Below are 13,926 nucleotides of genomic sequence, written 5' to 3' on the forward strand. Positions count from 1 at the left end.
AGTTCAAAAATCAATTATCACTATATTTTTTAATAGTTAATGTTTATCTCGTAAAATACACAAGTACTTCACTATGTAAAACATTTTCGTATATTTATTTAAACTCGATGAAGAAATACACCGAAAAAGTTGGGAAAACGAGTCTTGAGATATTGCAAATTGGTGCAATGAGGTACGAGGTATTCTTCTTATTTTTTTTTTTTCAAAGGATGATTAATACCCTTCATATGAATATGCTTATTTATTTATTCTATTTACATACATATATACAAATATACCAGGAAGGCTTAACAGGTAAACCGCAAATGCGCCTTCCTGGTCCACATAATTATTACATAGATACATGTAAATCTAAACAATATCTGACATCTATCGTCAGATATTACAAATATCGTATTAATACGATAAATAACGATGAATAACTTTCATGTAACAATACGAATTATATATATTCGATAAACAACCACAGAGACATCTATGGTGAGCAATATGGCGAAACCTAAGATATAACAATAATTAAAGGTTCGCAACAGAAAATTGGGAAGGAAACGCCAATTTTACAGGAATCGTTTCAATGAAAATCAGAAAAATTGGCAAATTCTGATAAGAAACGATCGACCTTGACAAATCAACGTCTGGCCAATAGCGAGACTTTGCGGGAATCGAACTCGTAACATCAAGTACGAGATAATTCAACATTCACCACTAGACCACGCTACTGGTTATGTATAATCAGTTATCAGCTATTAGTATTATATTGAAAAAACGGTTATTCTACTTACTGTTTCTGAATACATTACTATTTTGTCGGTGGCCTTACGGCATAAACGGATTTGAGTGAAGACTCGAAAAATGAACTTGAAAAAAATGAACTTTGTAGTAACAAAGCATTAAGATTAAGAGCGAAAATACACAGCGATGAACGGCACGTCGTATGCATAGCTCCCCGCTGTGGGTGGTCTCCTATATATCATCGATCACTGTCACGCAAGGATAAATACAAGGATACAATTTTACCGAAAATAACCCATGGGGTTACTTTGGGGTAGGGCGTGCTGGGCGTTCCATGAATATGTGCATGTTTAAAATTATCTAAAAAAAACCACGTGCCACGTGCACCGCTGTGTGTTTTCGCCCTAAAAGCGGGGGTAGACGGTTTTGTTGGCATCTCCCATGAATCTCACGGTAATTGGATTATTAGTCACATTGCGGTGGTCACAAAGACAATTTTTGCCATTAAAATCGCGAATACACAATATTTGGCACTCAAGTTCTCGTTAGTATGATAGTTATCGTTCGTATGATGGACTTTTCGGCTGCCAGATGTTCCGTTATAGAGATTTTAGTGACTCTGTGACCAGTGCTTTGTGACCAGTAATCACCGAACCGAATCTCACACATGCACGCGTACTTGTCCCGTAAACCGTGTACCCCCACTCCTAATCTTACTGCTTTGGTACGAGTTTATTTTTTACTAGCCTCTTCTTACTTCACTTCCGATTTTATCATCTGAAATTTGGGTTCTTATCCGATCGCTTTCAAACTTTGCCATTTTGCTCGGTTTAGTCATCAATATATGTGGAAATGACGTCCGCTATTACGATGATGAAAAATAATCGTAACAGACACGTTTGAAAATACTGCATCATCTTTCACGGTGACCTCTATCGTCCACATTGTCGCATTTGTCTACACTGTCCTGATCGTTTTTTTGCCTTTTCGCCACCATCTCGCTATGTCAGATTTTAATTGTTTAAACGCCTATAACTTTTTCTCATTTCAATCTACATTTTTCGAGTCTTCATCAAATCGGAGTTTGTGCCGTAAGGTGGACTCAGACTCGTACCATCTTTATCAATTTTACGTTCACAATAAATTCATTAACACTTAAACGTCAGCCGCCATTGTATTCCAACGGATGCGTAACATCTCGCCGAAATTAAAAGCGAGCATACCTATCCCGGACAATAACCATAAAACGACAATTTTACGCGTCCCGTTGATTACAATCAGTCGACACGAACGCCACTAATTCTCTTCCCGACCATTGAGTGTTAACACCAAACTCATTCCGAACGCAATTGCGACAACAGAGAGCGCCGCTGTTTTTATTCTTTTCAAACTCACATGCAAATTGCGACCTTTACAACCGCCATGAGAAATTTTAGTGCGGGAATTAGGTAGTTTTTGCTATCCCAAAGGAGGGGTTGTGACGTTTGGACTCGTATCATTACAATTAAAACGTCGCCAAAGGGTCGGTTTTGCCAAAATGCACACATTAACCCGCATTAGTAGTGCGAAATTGGAATTTATTCTGGAGTTTCCAGCGAACCGCGGGATAATCGAACGCGAATGTAAATAACCCTTATCGCGCCGCTCGCTATTTCACCCGTAATAAATACCAATTGTACGCTTGGCGTGCGCACTAATAAAGATTTATACGAAACTGCGGCTCAGATTTATATTGTATAATACAATAGCCATAAATTCGAAAATGCGACATGGTGCCAAGCGTAAGTTAGAATTAACTCTTATAACACCGTCAAAAGATAGTATATTCAACAAAATAACATGTTTTACCATATTTTTGGCCGTATATTTTATTTATTTAACATACTTGGGGGAGGTGGCAAAGCCAATAGACCCAAGCGGTTTGATTTATACATAGATATATGTAAATTAAACGAGAAAAGAGTAGAATACATTCAAAATAATAAGATTAAAATAAAAATAAGAGAAAAAAAAAGTAAACAAGACACAAAAATTAGATATTAGGAAAGAAGAATTACAGATATCCTTATTTAATTAATATTAATATTTGTTATTGATTTGTAAGCGTCAGCAGGTATATATAATAATTAGAGACACGTATTTTGGGCATTTTGCTATTGATGCTAAAATTTGGAATAGATGCTAATAGATGCCAAATTCGTAAAATATGCGAATAGATTCTAAAATAACAAACAAAAGTGAAATTTGCATAAAATTTATAAAATTAATAGACAATTTAGAAGGGTCTTCCTATCCCTTTGCCCATTTATTATGTGAAGAAATTGAGGGGATAAAATAGAGCTTGCAGTTTACCATAGACGGTGTGTTTCTATTGTAAATAGTAGACAAAAGTGTGGATTTTAGTAAATACAATATAATTGTTACCGATCGTCGCACAAATCTCAAAAAAAAAAGCTGTCGAAATATGCTCCATGTTGAGTTTTAATAAAATTTAATTGGTATTATATTTTTATATTCATATTTTTTGTCTTTGTATTTTTATATTCATGTTTTTTTCATTGAAATTTTAATTCCAAAACATTATTAAATTTTTCTATATATGTAAATTTTACTAAAATTCATCAAAATTTTTTATTATTTAAAATTATAGTCTTCATAAAAATAGATGCTAAAATTGAACATTTTTAACGCCAAAATGCAAAATGAAAACGCTAAAATTGACAAAAATAATATAATAATATAATAATAATAATATAATAATATTGACTAAATAAATAAATAAAAACTACATATGATCGCATTATATACATAAAATATTACAGAAATACATAAGAACATAAATACATACATTATATACATAAAAAAGGTGCCGGAACTCACTTCTTGTCAAGTTTTTTTTATTGGAAAAGATTATATTAAAATTATATTATATAGAATATTCGTTTGAAACATAAAAAATGCTGAGACAAAAAGGTGCCGGAACGCCGTTCCTCCGCGTTACACGGGAATAAAAGACCTGTATATACCTATGGATGTACCATAGAATCATTTTATCATAGAATCATATGTAGGTGAGCTCAACACGCTATCGAAAATGTGTAGTTTATCATTTTCCTCGGCATAATCTTTGAAGTTCGTTGAATTTCCTTTCAACTCCTGGATAATTTCAGGTCGATGACCATACACTTTCTCCTTCAAATGACCCCAGACGAAGAAATCCTAAACTTTGGTCAATCTGGCCAGACAACTCTAAAACGAGACATGACATGTTTCGGGAATGTTTATCGAAAGCTCACATAGAGTTTTATGTAGTGCGCTTCCATCCAGTTTCGGCTTATCCTGTTGGAACCAATCCATTCCAGAATTTACATTTAGAAATTTCAAAAATGTCCATATATCATGCCAATTAAACAAACGGGGACGTCATTTCAGCTTTTCCCAGGAGGGGGGGGGGCAAAATTTTTGACCAGTTAGGAATGACTTTCTAGGAGGGGGGGTATTATATTAAAAAAATGAGTGTATATGGCTTTTAACTATATGTATCTTTTAATATTTTTTTTATTTTATCAATAAAATTAATAGTAAAATAATTTAAAAATCTGTTGACAGTTTAAAAAATTTGGTTTGTTGGTTTAATATTTTAATACATAATATGTAATACATTAAACAACGTGGATAATACCATTCAAATCTAGGAGGGATGGTTGCCCCCCCCCCAAATGACGCCCCTGTAAAATAAGTTATTGAAGTTTACTTAGTATTCAGTAGATCTGAGTGAAATAATTTGATTTTACTTAACTAGTGAACATTTACTATTCAGTTAAAGTGTTTATTTTCAAGCCGTCCAATTGTTTCCACCCCATCTTATATATATTTTTATTTATGTTTTATTTGATTTTTTGTCTGTGTGGTTTGAAATTTACGCCGTGAACGTTGACCATTATATTACAGGTAGGAAATTTTAATCAAATTAAAACTGTCGGAAAATAGTGAAAGATTATTATTAGTATGTATTTTATTTTATTTTACATAGATATGTATATACCAGGAAGGCCTAATAGGTAGACCCCATTACGCCTTCCTAGACAGTTAATTAGAAATATTGCAGAATTTTTATTACATAATTCGCTGTATTTCGATAGGCTGAAGAACATGAAATTACCAATTAATTAATTAATTAATTAATCCATAGATACATCTATGGATTCAGACTTAAAGTAGTACATATTGTACATAAATCAAATTCAGATATTTGTGACATAGCGGGTAGGATGATTTTTGCCAATTTGATGGAGGAACCGTTTCAACAATGAAGTCAAATAAATTCGCAAACTCTGATAAGAAACGATCAACTTAGAGTCACAAATTTATTTGTGACTCTAAGTTGATCGTTTTGGGCTTTAGCCCGGACCCAGAGCACGCTGTTCATTTTTAAAATGTTGTAAATGCATTGTTAAAGGTTTGCCGAACCTTTTTTACAAAGCATTTACAACAATGAGTGGCGCGCTTTGGGTCCGTACTATAGTCGCAAACATCCAAGTCTGACCATCAGTATTAAAGATTAGCACGGGATGGAACCCGGCAACCTCTCAGTCCTAAACATAAACGCAACCACTGAGCTATAAACGCAAAGCACCGGCTAATATTGTATTGACTGTATATATTTTACGAAATTCAACATAGTCTATGAATCACTTCGGAAACATTCCTTATCTTAGCAAAAACGAATAAGCTGTATGTTTCGGGGGAGGCGAGAGGAGGGCGAAAATGCGGCAAAATATAATAGAAACAAAAAAAAAATGCAAAAGTGGGTTGGAATAACAAGAATACAACAAATCAATGTCTGGGAAGGGCTCGTTATGGCGTCTGCGTGTCCTCGAAAAAGGAGGCCGCGTAGAAAACAACCGACGAGAACGCCATAAATCACGAGCCGGCTCCAATTTATACGAAGCTGCCTAATAATCCGGAAAAATATGAGCGATTCGCGTCGGCCGTCGCTGTCATTGACGCGACAGATCCAATTAGGCGCGCGGCCCCGCCTCGCAACGGTTAACGCGGGAACGATTCGCAAAATTGTACGCGCCCAATTTCGGGATATCCAATTTCTGTGATTTATCGCGAACGAAATTTGCAAAGCGAAACGTTGGATTTGGTTTACACGACGCCATTCCGTCGAATGCCCTCCAGCATTATTCTAGCCGGGCTTTGCTGATGACTTTAAATTTAATTATAATTTGTACACAGTCAAACTCGGTTATTGCGAAACTCAAAGGACCGACTACGCTTTATCTACCTCTGAAAACGTATTATACACAGCTGAATTTCCCAGCTAATAAATTGAATAAAATTTTTGTAAAATGGAACTTTCCCAAAAAATTTTGTAGTCTTCGGTCCGAGACAGGGTTGCCACACGTCCCTATTTGAATAGTTCAATAGACAAATCCCGAGTCCCGCATTGTTACATGGTAAAATAAAAAATCATTATAAACGTGGTGAAATAAAAGCTGGCCAAATAACCGCAACATAGCACGGAGAAAAAAATCCGTAAAAAATATATTTTTGACTTTTAAAATTCGCTAGACAATTAATTATAAATATTTTAAAACAACAAAAAATCACAATCAATAGAAAAAACATCTGACTATTGATTTCAATACTCACATTGAGCATAACAATACTAGATTTTGAGTTAAAGACCGTAAAAGCCAAAAAACTGTAAATATCGCGCATTTTTTTAAACGCTCATATCACTAACCAACAAAAATCATTATCATATTCGAAATCAGTGGGTCAAACTTAGTAAAGATTGGTTAGTCTCCACTCTTTTTTTTGTTGCTCAGTGTTATTAGTTACATCAAAAGACAATTTTTGCCATGAAAATCGCGAATACGGAATATTTGGCACTCGAGTTCTCGTTAGTATGATGGACTTTTCGGCTGCCAGATGTTCCGTTATAGGGATTTTAGTAACTTTTGGGCGAGCGCTTTGTGACCAATAATCACTGAACCGCATAAAACGCTCCGCTACAAAACGCTGCAAACGACGCGGCTGCATTTCGGTACAAAAATGTACGTAAATTGAAATGGTTTGACTTCGAAAGTAACAATTTTCAATCCATTAAAGTCTTGTCCTTAAACTAAACATGAACATTTTCTTCAATTGAAGAATTAACAAAATTATTTGCAAATGGCTACCTTCTATACGAAGATGTCTGTTTATTAAACATTTTTTTACTGAAGCAAACGAAAAAAAAACAATGTATCAGAATTGGATAATATTTTTTAAAGACCATTCCGCTTGCAATAATTTGGATAAAATTATGGCCCACATCCTCTCACTTCTACATACATTCCATTGCAATTTGCGAAAGAATATTTAGTCTAATGAGTGAAACCCGGAGAAAAGAGAGAACCCGATTACCGTAGAAGTTGAATTAATGCATTTGTAATGACTAGAAAATTTTTAGCAAGCAAAGTTGGCGAACATATTTTAAAAACAAATTAAAAGCTAGGAAAACAACTTTTAATAAAACTGTTATGATTACATTTTTTTTTTGCATTTAAAACAAAATGTATTTCCTGAAATTGAATCCAATATATTTTATTAACTGTGATTCCTGTGGATTATTAGGTGACCATTTTTTATATGCTGTCTTCTACATATGTACATACATATATACCAGTGGCATGCGGTCAAATTCTCTCTCTTTTTGTCGTACAGCCTTACTTAATGTGCGAGAGCAGGATACAGGAGGAACAGGCTGTTCCTCTTGTATCCTGCCTTTGCACATTGACTAAAGCTGTACAACAAAAAGAGAGAGAATTTCACCGCACGCCACTGATATATGTATACATATATATGTACATATGTACTTATTTATACACATTATAATTTAATTAAATATATTTTTTTCTTCGGTAATTCTTCTTTTTTTTGATCGTTCGAAATAACGAATGTCCCTATCTGTGATTTTGGAAATCTGGTAACCCTGGTCCGAGTACACAATAGTGTAGACATGAAGTAGGGTTTCCAGATCGGAGTGAAATACGAAATGAATAATAGTGGTAGTAATACATTGCCAGCCGCATAGCTCGGTCGTTAAGCTTCTGTTTAGCTTTGAGAGGCGCCGGGTTCGATCCCATGAGCTGATCTCGATTGGAAAGAATTTTTCTGAGTAAATCTGTAGTGCTGTTGGTCAGACCTGGATATTTGTGACTCCAGGTCGATCGTTTCCTATCAGAGTTTGCCAATTTTCTCTGATTTCATTGTTGAAACGGTTCTCGGTAAAATTGGCTAAATATCCTTCCTATCTACTGTGTCACCACTATTGGAGATTGATTAATTACACAATAAAATGTATGTACAATTCATAGATGTCTCGTCAATTTGCAATGAGTTTTTCAGTGTCTCGTAATTCAGCGACTTATAAAATAAAAAAAAATGCTGCAATGTTTGTAATTGGCCAGGAAGGCGCATTGGGGTTACCTGTAAGACCTTCCTGGTATATATGTATGTAAAAAATAAAATATTTTTTAAATTAAATCAAATATTTTAAATGTAGTTGTTTGGCCACATTGACACATTGGGACAAACGTGTAATGTCATAACGTTTAATTTCAAGACAAAACACATAATCCACGGTGCCTCGCTAAATAAAACGAAGCATTGGCCCTTTAGAACCGAGTTGCATAATTAAACAGTCCACGTTATACACACACAATGCCACCTCGTAATACGAGATAATCTCGAATTTACATCGTGTATCTTTCGCACGACGAAATAAATTCAATTAAGCTATGTAACTTCGTTAAACTTTCATCGCTTATATTATATACTACATACACGTGTAGATGCGAACAATGGCAGTATTAATTTTAATGTCTCAATTATGAGATTCGCATTGTTCCGAATTTAAATACGTGCGATATCAATGAAACTATGCCTATTTTTTTACATCATTTAAATACGCAAGTTCTTTTGTATATGATAGCGTTCAAACAATAAAAAAAAACGACTTGTTGGAACGTTTGTGTAAATACGGTGAATATTTTTGTCCTGTCGCCGTCTATTTCTACCCGCCACTGGTTTTTTAGTCGTTTTGGTACTGTGTAGTGTCGTTTCATCAGTTTCATCAACAAGAAGTGGTGACACATTAAAAATTTAAACACATGTTCTTTAGTTGGGAATATGTCTTTGCGTTTGTTCAAGTCTTCGGTGGAAGCTCTCCCCAGTGTAATATTATAATAGTCTTTCAATTTTACCAATGATAATAAAACCAGAAGATATCATTCAAATTACAATACTAAAAATAAACTATTTTATTATATGAAAAACGTTTAATTAGGTTAAATTTGTTGTGTATTACATGCAGTGTTTTTTTTTTCTAAAAAAAAGTTGTTGATGTCACTTCTTGTCAAGGTTTTTATTAAAGAAAATTATATTCAAATCTCATTTAAATGTAATTTAAATTAGTTAATCCTATGCCATGGAGACATTTTTTAAAACGAGGTAAAATAGTGTGCCGGAACGCCATTCCAGTGCGTTACATCACAAACAAAGCACTGATTGGGTTTGGTGCAAACGATCGACAAGCGCCAGACAGACTGAACCACAGATTAACTGGATGGCTGCTTTAAACGCAATTCTCGACTTCACGAATGATAAATTGCACATCAGATGACGAGTAACCTTTCGATGTGCACGGATACAATTATTAAAATTGAGTTGGATCTTTCTGGCAAGTTTAATAAAGCAAAATGTGGAACTAAAGTATCAGAAGCACAGAACGTATACAGGCTAGGTGTATGTCGGGACTTCGGGTAGATTTCGCTTAGTGTAAGTGCGAGCAGTGCGCACGCATAAGGTACACGTGTTGTTAATCTGTGGTTCAGTCTGTCTGGTGCTTGTCGATCGTTTGCACCGCATCGCACTGATTACTAAAGAGCGGACCCAGAGCGCGCTGTTAATTGTTCACATGTTGTAAATGCATTGTTTAAGGTTTGCCGAACCTTTTTTACAAAGCATTTACAATAATGGAACAATAGACGGTGCGCTTCCGGTCCTACCTCGAACGGATTACATGTGTAATATATCTTTGACTGTATATATATGTATATATTGTATGTTTTACAGATCGAGAATGTCCCGAGTTGGAAAAGCCTGAAGTTGGAGAAGTGTCTGTTTCTGGCAGACTTTTCGGTGATAAGTAAGTCATAATGTGATTTTAGCTAACAAACTATCAAAATAACAACCCAATTCATAGTTTTGTTTCACTTAATTTCAATTAAAAAATGTTTTGTTATAAAGTGAAATATTATAAATGGCGATCGCCATGCCACTTTTAAAAACTATCGCACTACGATATCAATTGAATAATATGTTACTTAAATGATCAATTTACTTAGCACAAAAATCAAAAATATGAAAAAAATGAAAAATATGAAAAAAATGAAAAAAAAATGAAAAATATGGAAAAAATGAAAAATATGAAAAAATGAAAAAAAAATTTTTTGTTCCCCATACTGTTTGACGGTACAAATATATATATACAAATAAACAAATATATATATACAAATATACATATACAAATATATATACAAATATGTATACAAATATATATATTTAGCGACAGTCCGTTTTTATATATAGTATATATGTACGCCGAGCACCAAGCATCAAATACGACTGACGCTAAAATTATTTGAAAAGGGCTGTGGACATTCCTTACTTGACAACAATATAACGCCTAAAGCCACTTATTTATTATAAGATACACTTATTTATTATTTATTATAAGATTTCTCTGGATCCAATCCGTTTCAAATGATAAATGAACGTGTGTGTGTGTGTCTTCGTGGATGTGTGTATGTGTCTACGATCCCACGCAGCGCATTTGACGCTGACGACACCCGTTTCAACACAAGTGCTCAATATCAGGAGCACATGTCATACGCTCAGGTTTCCTCTTCTCTGCTACCTCGCTTCCCCGCTACCCCACTTCCCCGCGTCTCCTCAGCACGATCGGTCGCTGAAGCGGATGCTGAAAATGCACCCATTGGTCAGAATGTATCATCGTTCGTCTAATTGGTCAAACGTTTTAGTCCACGTGCACCACTTCACGCTGATTGGTTGTGCACCTCGTTCGCGTGTATTTATTTTATTAAATACTAGCTGCATTACCCGGCTTCGCTCGGTATTTGTAATATAAACCGCTTAAACATGACTAATCTAATAGTAAACATTTTATTAAAAAATATATATATATATATGAAAATACCCCGTCTAGGGCTACGTCCTCTGCGCCCCCCGAGGGATTCATACAAAGTCTCTTTCCAAATTACATATTATAGACTCTAGGCACAACATATACTGCTGGTATTCTAAAATTTGAAATCTCCATACTTGTCGATGCACCGCACTTACCCACAAACATGCATCGCGTCCGTTTTTATATACATACATATATTATATAATATTTATATCTATTTTTAATATATCACTATAAGACTATCTGTAAATTCATTAACAATGACAAATAAATAAACACTTATTTTTATTAAAAACTATGGATTCATAAATTGGGTTTAATTGTAAAACTTTACTATGACATAAAAAATCTGAAGGTTCGGGCTTAAGAAAAGAAAAATCGTAATCCAATTTTTTCACCAAAATGAAGGTCACCCTAATATACGTGTTTTAAATTATTATGTACAATAAAATAATTTTTTGAACCTAAAGAAACAAAATTCCTAAAGAAACCCTTAACAATTTGAATTCCAAAACATACATATGTTATTTATTTTACATATGTATATACCAGGAAGGCCTTACAGGTAAACCCCAATGCGCCTTCCTGGCCAATTACAATGCAGCATTTTTTTTTATATAAGTCAATGAATTAAGAGACACTGAAAAACTCGCAAATCAATGAGCCAATTTTTTCCGGGAACCGTTTCAACAATGAAATCAGAGAAAATTGGCAAACTCTGATAGGAAACGATCAATCTGGAGTCACAAATCCAGGTCTGACCAACAGCATACTCTGAAAAAATCATTTTCACTCGAGGCCCGGTAATGGGATCGAACCCGGCGCCTCTCGACGCTAAGCAGAAGCTTAACGACCGAGCTATGCTGCTGGCTATTTATATTATTATATATGTATATGTATATTATATATTATATATACATATACATATATATACATTTTATTATATATGTATATACGACATGGTTCGATGATTACTAGTCAAATGTGAACCGGTCACAGGACAACCGGTCGCTCTAGATCGGTCACACGTGATCACCCGTCACACTAAAACTGGTCACACCCTAAAATAGGTCAATCAGTTTTCTCGTGACCGATTTTAGGGTGTGACCAGTTTTCTCGTGACCAGTTTTAGTGTGACGGGTGATCACGTGTGACGATCTAGAGCGACCGGTTGTCCTGAGACTAGTTCACATATGACTAGTAGTCCGTTTACCATACGACATATACATATTTATTATTTATTTATTTATTTTATTCTAAACAGACCATTGTGGCATAACAGGAATTCCTAAAGCGCCACAATGGTCAAAAAATATAACACAAAATAACAATTAAACATAAATTAATACATAACGAAAATAATATTATATATTATATATGTAATAAAATAATTACATAAATTAATACATAATAAAATAATATTATATATTATATATGTATATGTCGAATTTAAATTTATCGAAACCACAAAATCTGATAAAAAATATCTTTATGAATTTTTCAAACAAATAAAACAACACAGCACACATAATTCTAGACTACTTAAATTTTCATCGTTTCAGAGCCGTGTATTCATGTCCGCACGGCTTTCATGTAGTCGGTCTGCAGAGCAGGAATTGTCAAGCCGACGGACAATGGGCCGGTCAAACTCCAGCCTGCAAACAAAACAGTAACGTTTCCAAACTAAATACACAATACAACCAAACCGCAAACATATTCTAACACGTCATAACTTCAAACATCCAGTCTATTGCCTGACTCCTCCGCACATCGAACATGCACGACACTCGGCACTACCGGAACAGGCAACCTTCGATCTGGACGCCACCATCCAATACCACTGTCACACAGGATACGTCACTAACGGATTCCCGAGAGCCAAATGTCTAGCAATCGAAGGTCAAGCTTCTTGGTATGGCCCGGACATCACCTGCGAACGTAAGCCGATGCTCCCATACAAAATGGTATGTTTTCCGTAGCGGGGGATTTTTAATATTTTTGACTTCAGCTCGATCTTGCGGTCCTCCTGGTGAATTGCCTCATGGTTGGGTAACTGCGGAGTGTCACACGTTTGGTTGCCGAGCCTCGCTTCACTGCGGAGCCGGCTTCGAGCTGGTGGGACGAGCGGAGAGGTTCTGCCAGCCAGACGGCACGTGGGCACCCAACGAGCTGCCGACTTGTGTTCGTAAGTGTACAACACATTCCTCTTTCATTATTACTTGAATCCTATTATAACATATTGAATATTACAAAAAATATATTGGGAAAAGCATGTTAAATTGTTCAAGGCTTCGTATGTGTTCGTAGTAGATATATATATAATATTATATATGTAGAAATGCTCGATGATAGGATCCTTCGATTCATATACACAATAACGAATATAATGTTTATTAAATATTATAGTAGCCCTATATAATAAATTGATGAAATTCTTCTATGACAATAAAATTTAATATTTATATATGATAATTTTTCAAAGATTTCCTTGCTATTTTGGGATTTGATGTGTTCAAAATTAAATACTACGTATATACATAAGTTTGTATAACTAGGGATGCACCCAAAAGCGTATATTTTAATAATATAACAGTAATTTTATTATAATTTTTCAGTAAAATTTTGATTTATGTAGCATTTTAGTGCATCTCTAGCGACACATAAATTTTCAATGACTTAAAAGGGCTTAAATATAAATTCAATTTAAATTTTAAATACAATATATTCTATATGCAGATGATTCAAATAAAAATTTTCATTCTAAAATTATCTTTTTAATTTATTTAAGTGGACATAAACAAATAGTTTTAGCTTGGGTGATTCTGTGATTTTTTTTATATTATTACTATTAGTTTCTATGATAAATTATACTGTCAGTTCTGTTTTCAATAAATAAATGGTCAGTAACTTTCGCAATAATTCAGAAA

The 13,926-nt window shown here is 34.4% G+C and overlaps 1 protein-coding gene across 1 annotated transcript in view; it reads left to right on the forward strand.

The window, feature by feature from the left end:
- Hasp (Hig-anchoring scaffold protein) overlaps positions 1-13,926 on the forward strand; it is a 63,371-nt gene that overhangs the window by 11,614 nt on the left and 37,831 nt on the right. The window contains exons 4-7 of the mRNA XM_077427114.1: positions 9,865-9,937; positions 12,562-12,668; positions 12,746-12,937; positions 13,008-13,184. Coding sequence (XP_077283240.1) covers positions 9,865-9,937; positions 12,562-12,668; positions 12,746-12,937; positions 13,008-13,184 — 549 coding nt within the window. The remainder of the gene's footprint in view (positions 1-9,864; positions 9,938-12,561; positions 12,669-12,745; positions 12,938-13,007; positions 13,185-13,926) is intronic.

This window comes from Arctopsyche grandis, chromosome 3 (assembly GCF_051622035.1).
Source record: "Arctopsyche grandis isolate Sample6627 chromosome 3, ASM5162203v2, whole genome shotgun sequence".
NCBI classification, from domain to species: Eukaryota; Metazoa; Arthropoda; class Insecta; order Trichoptera; family Hydropsychidae; genus Arctopsyche; species Arctopsyche grandis.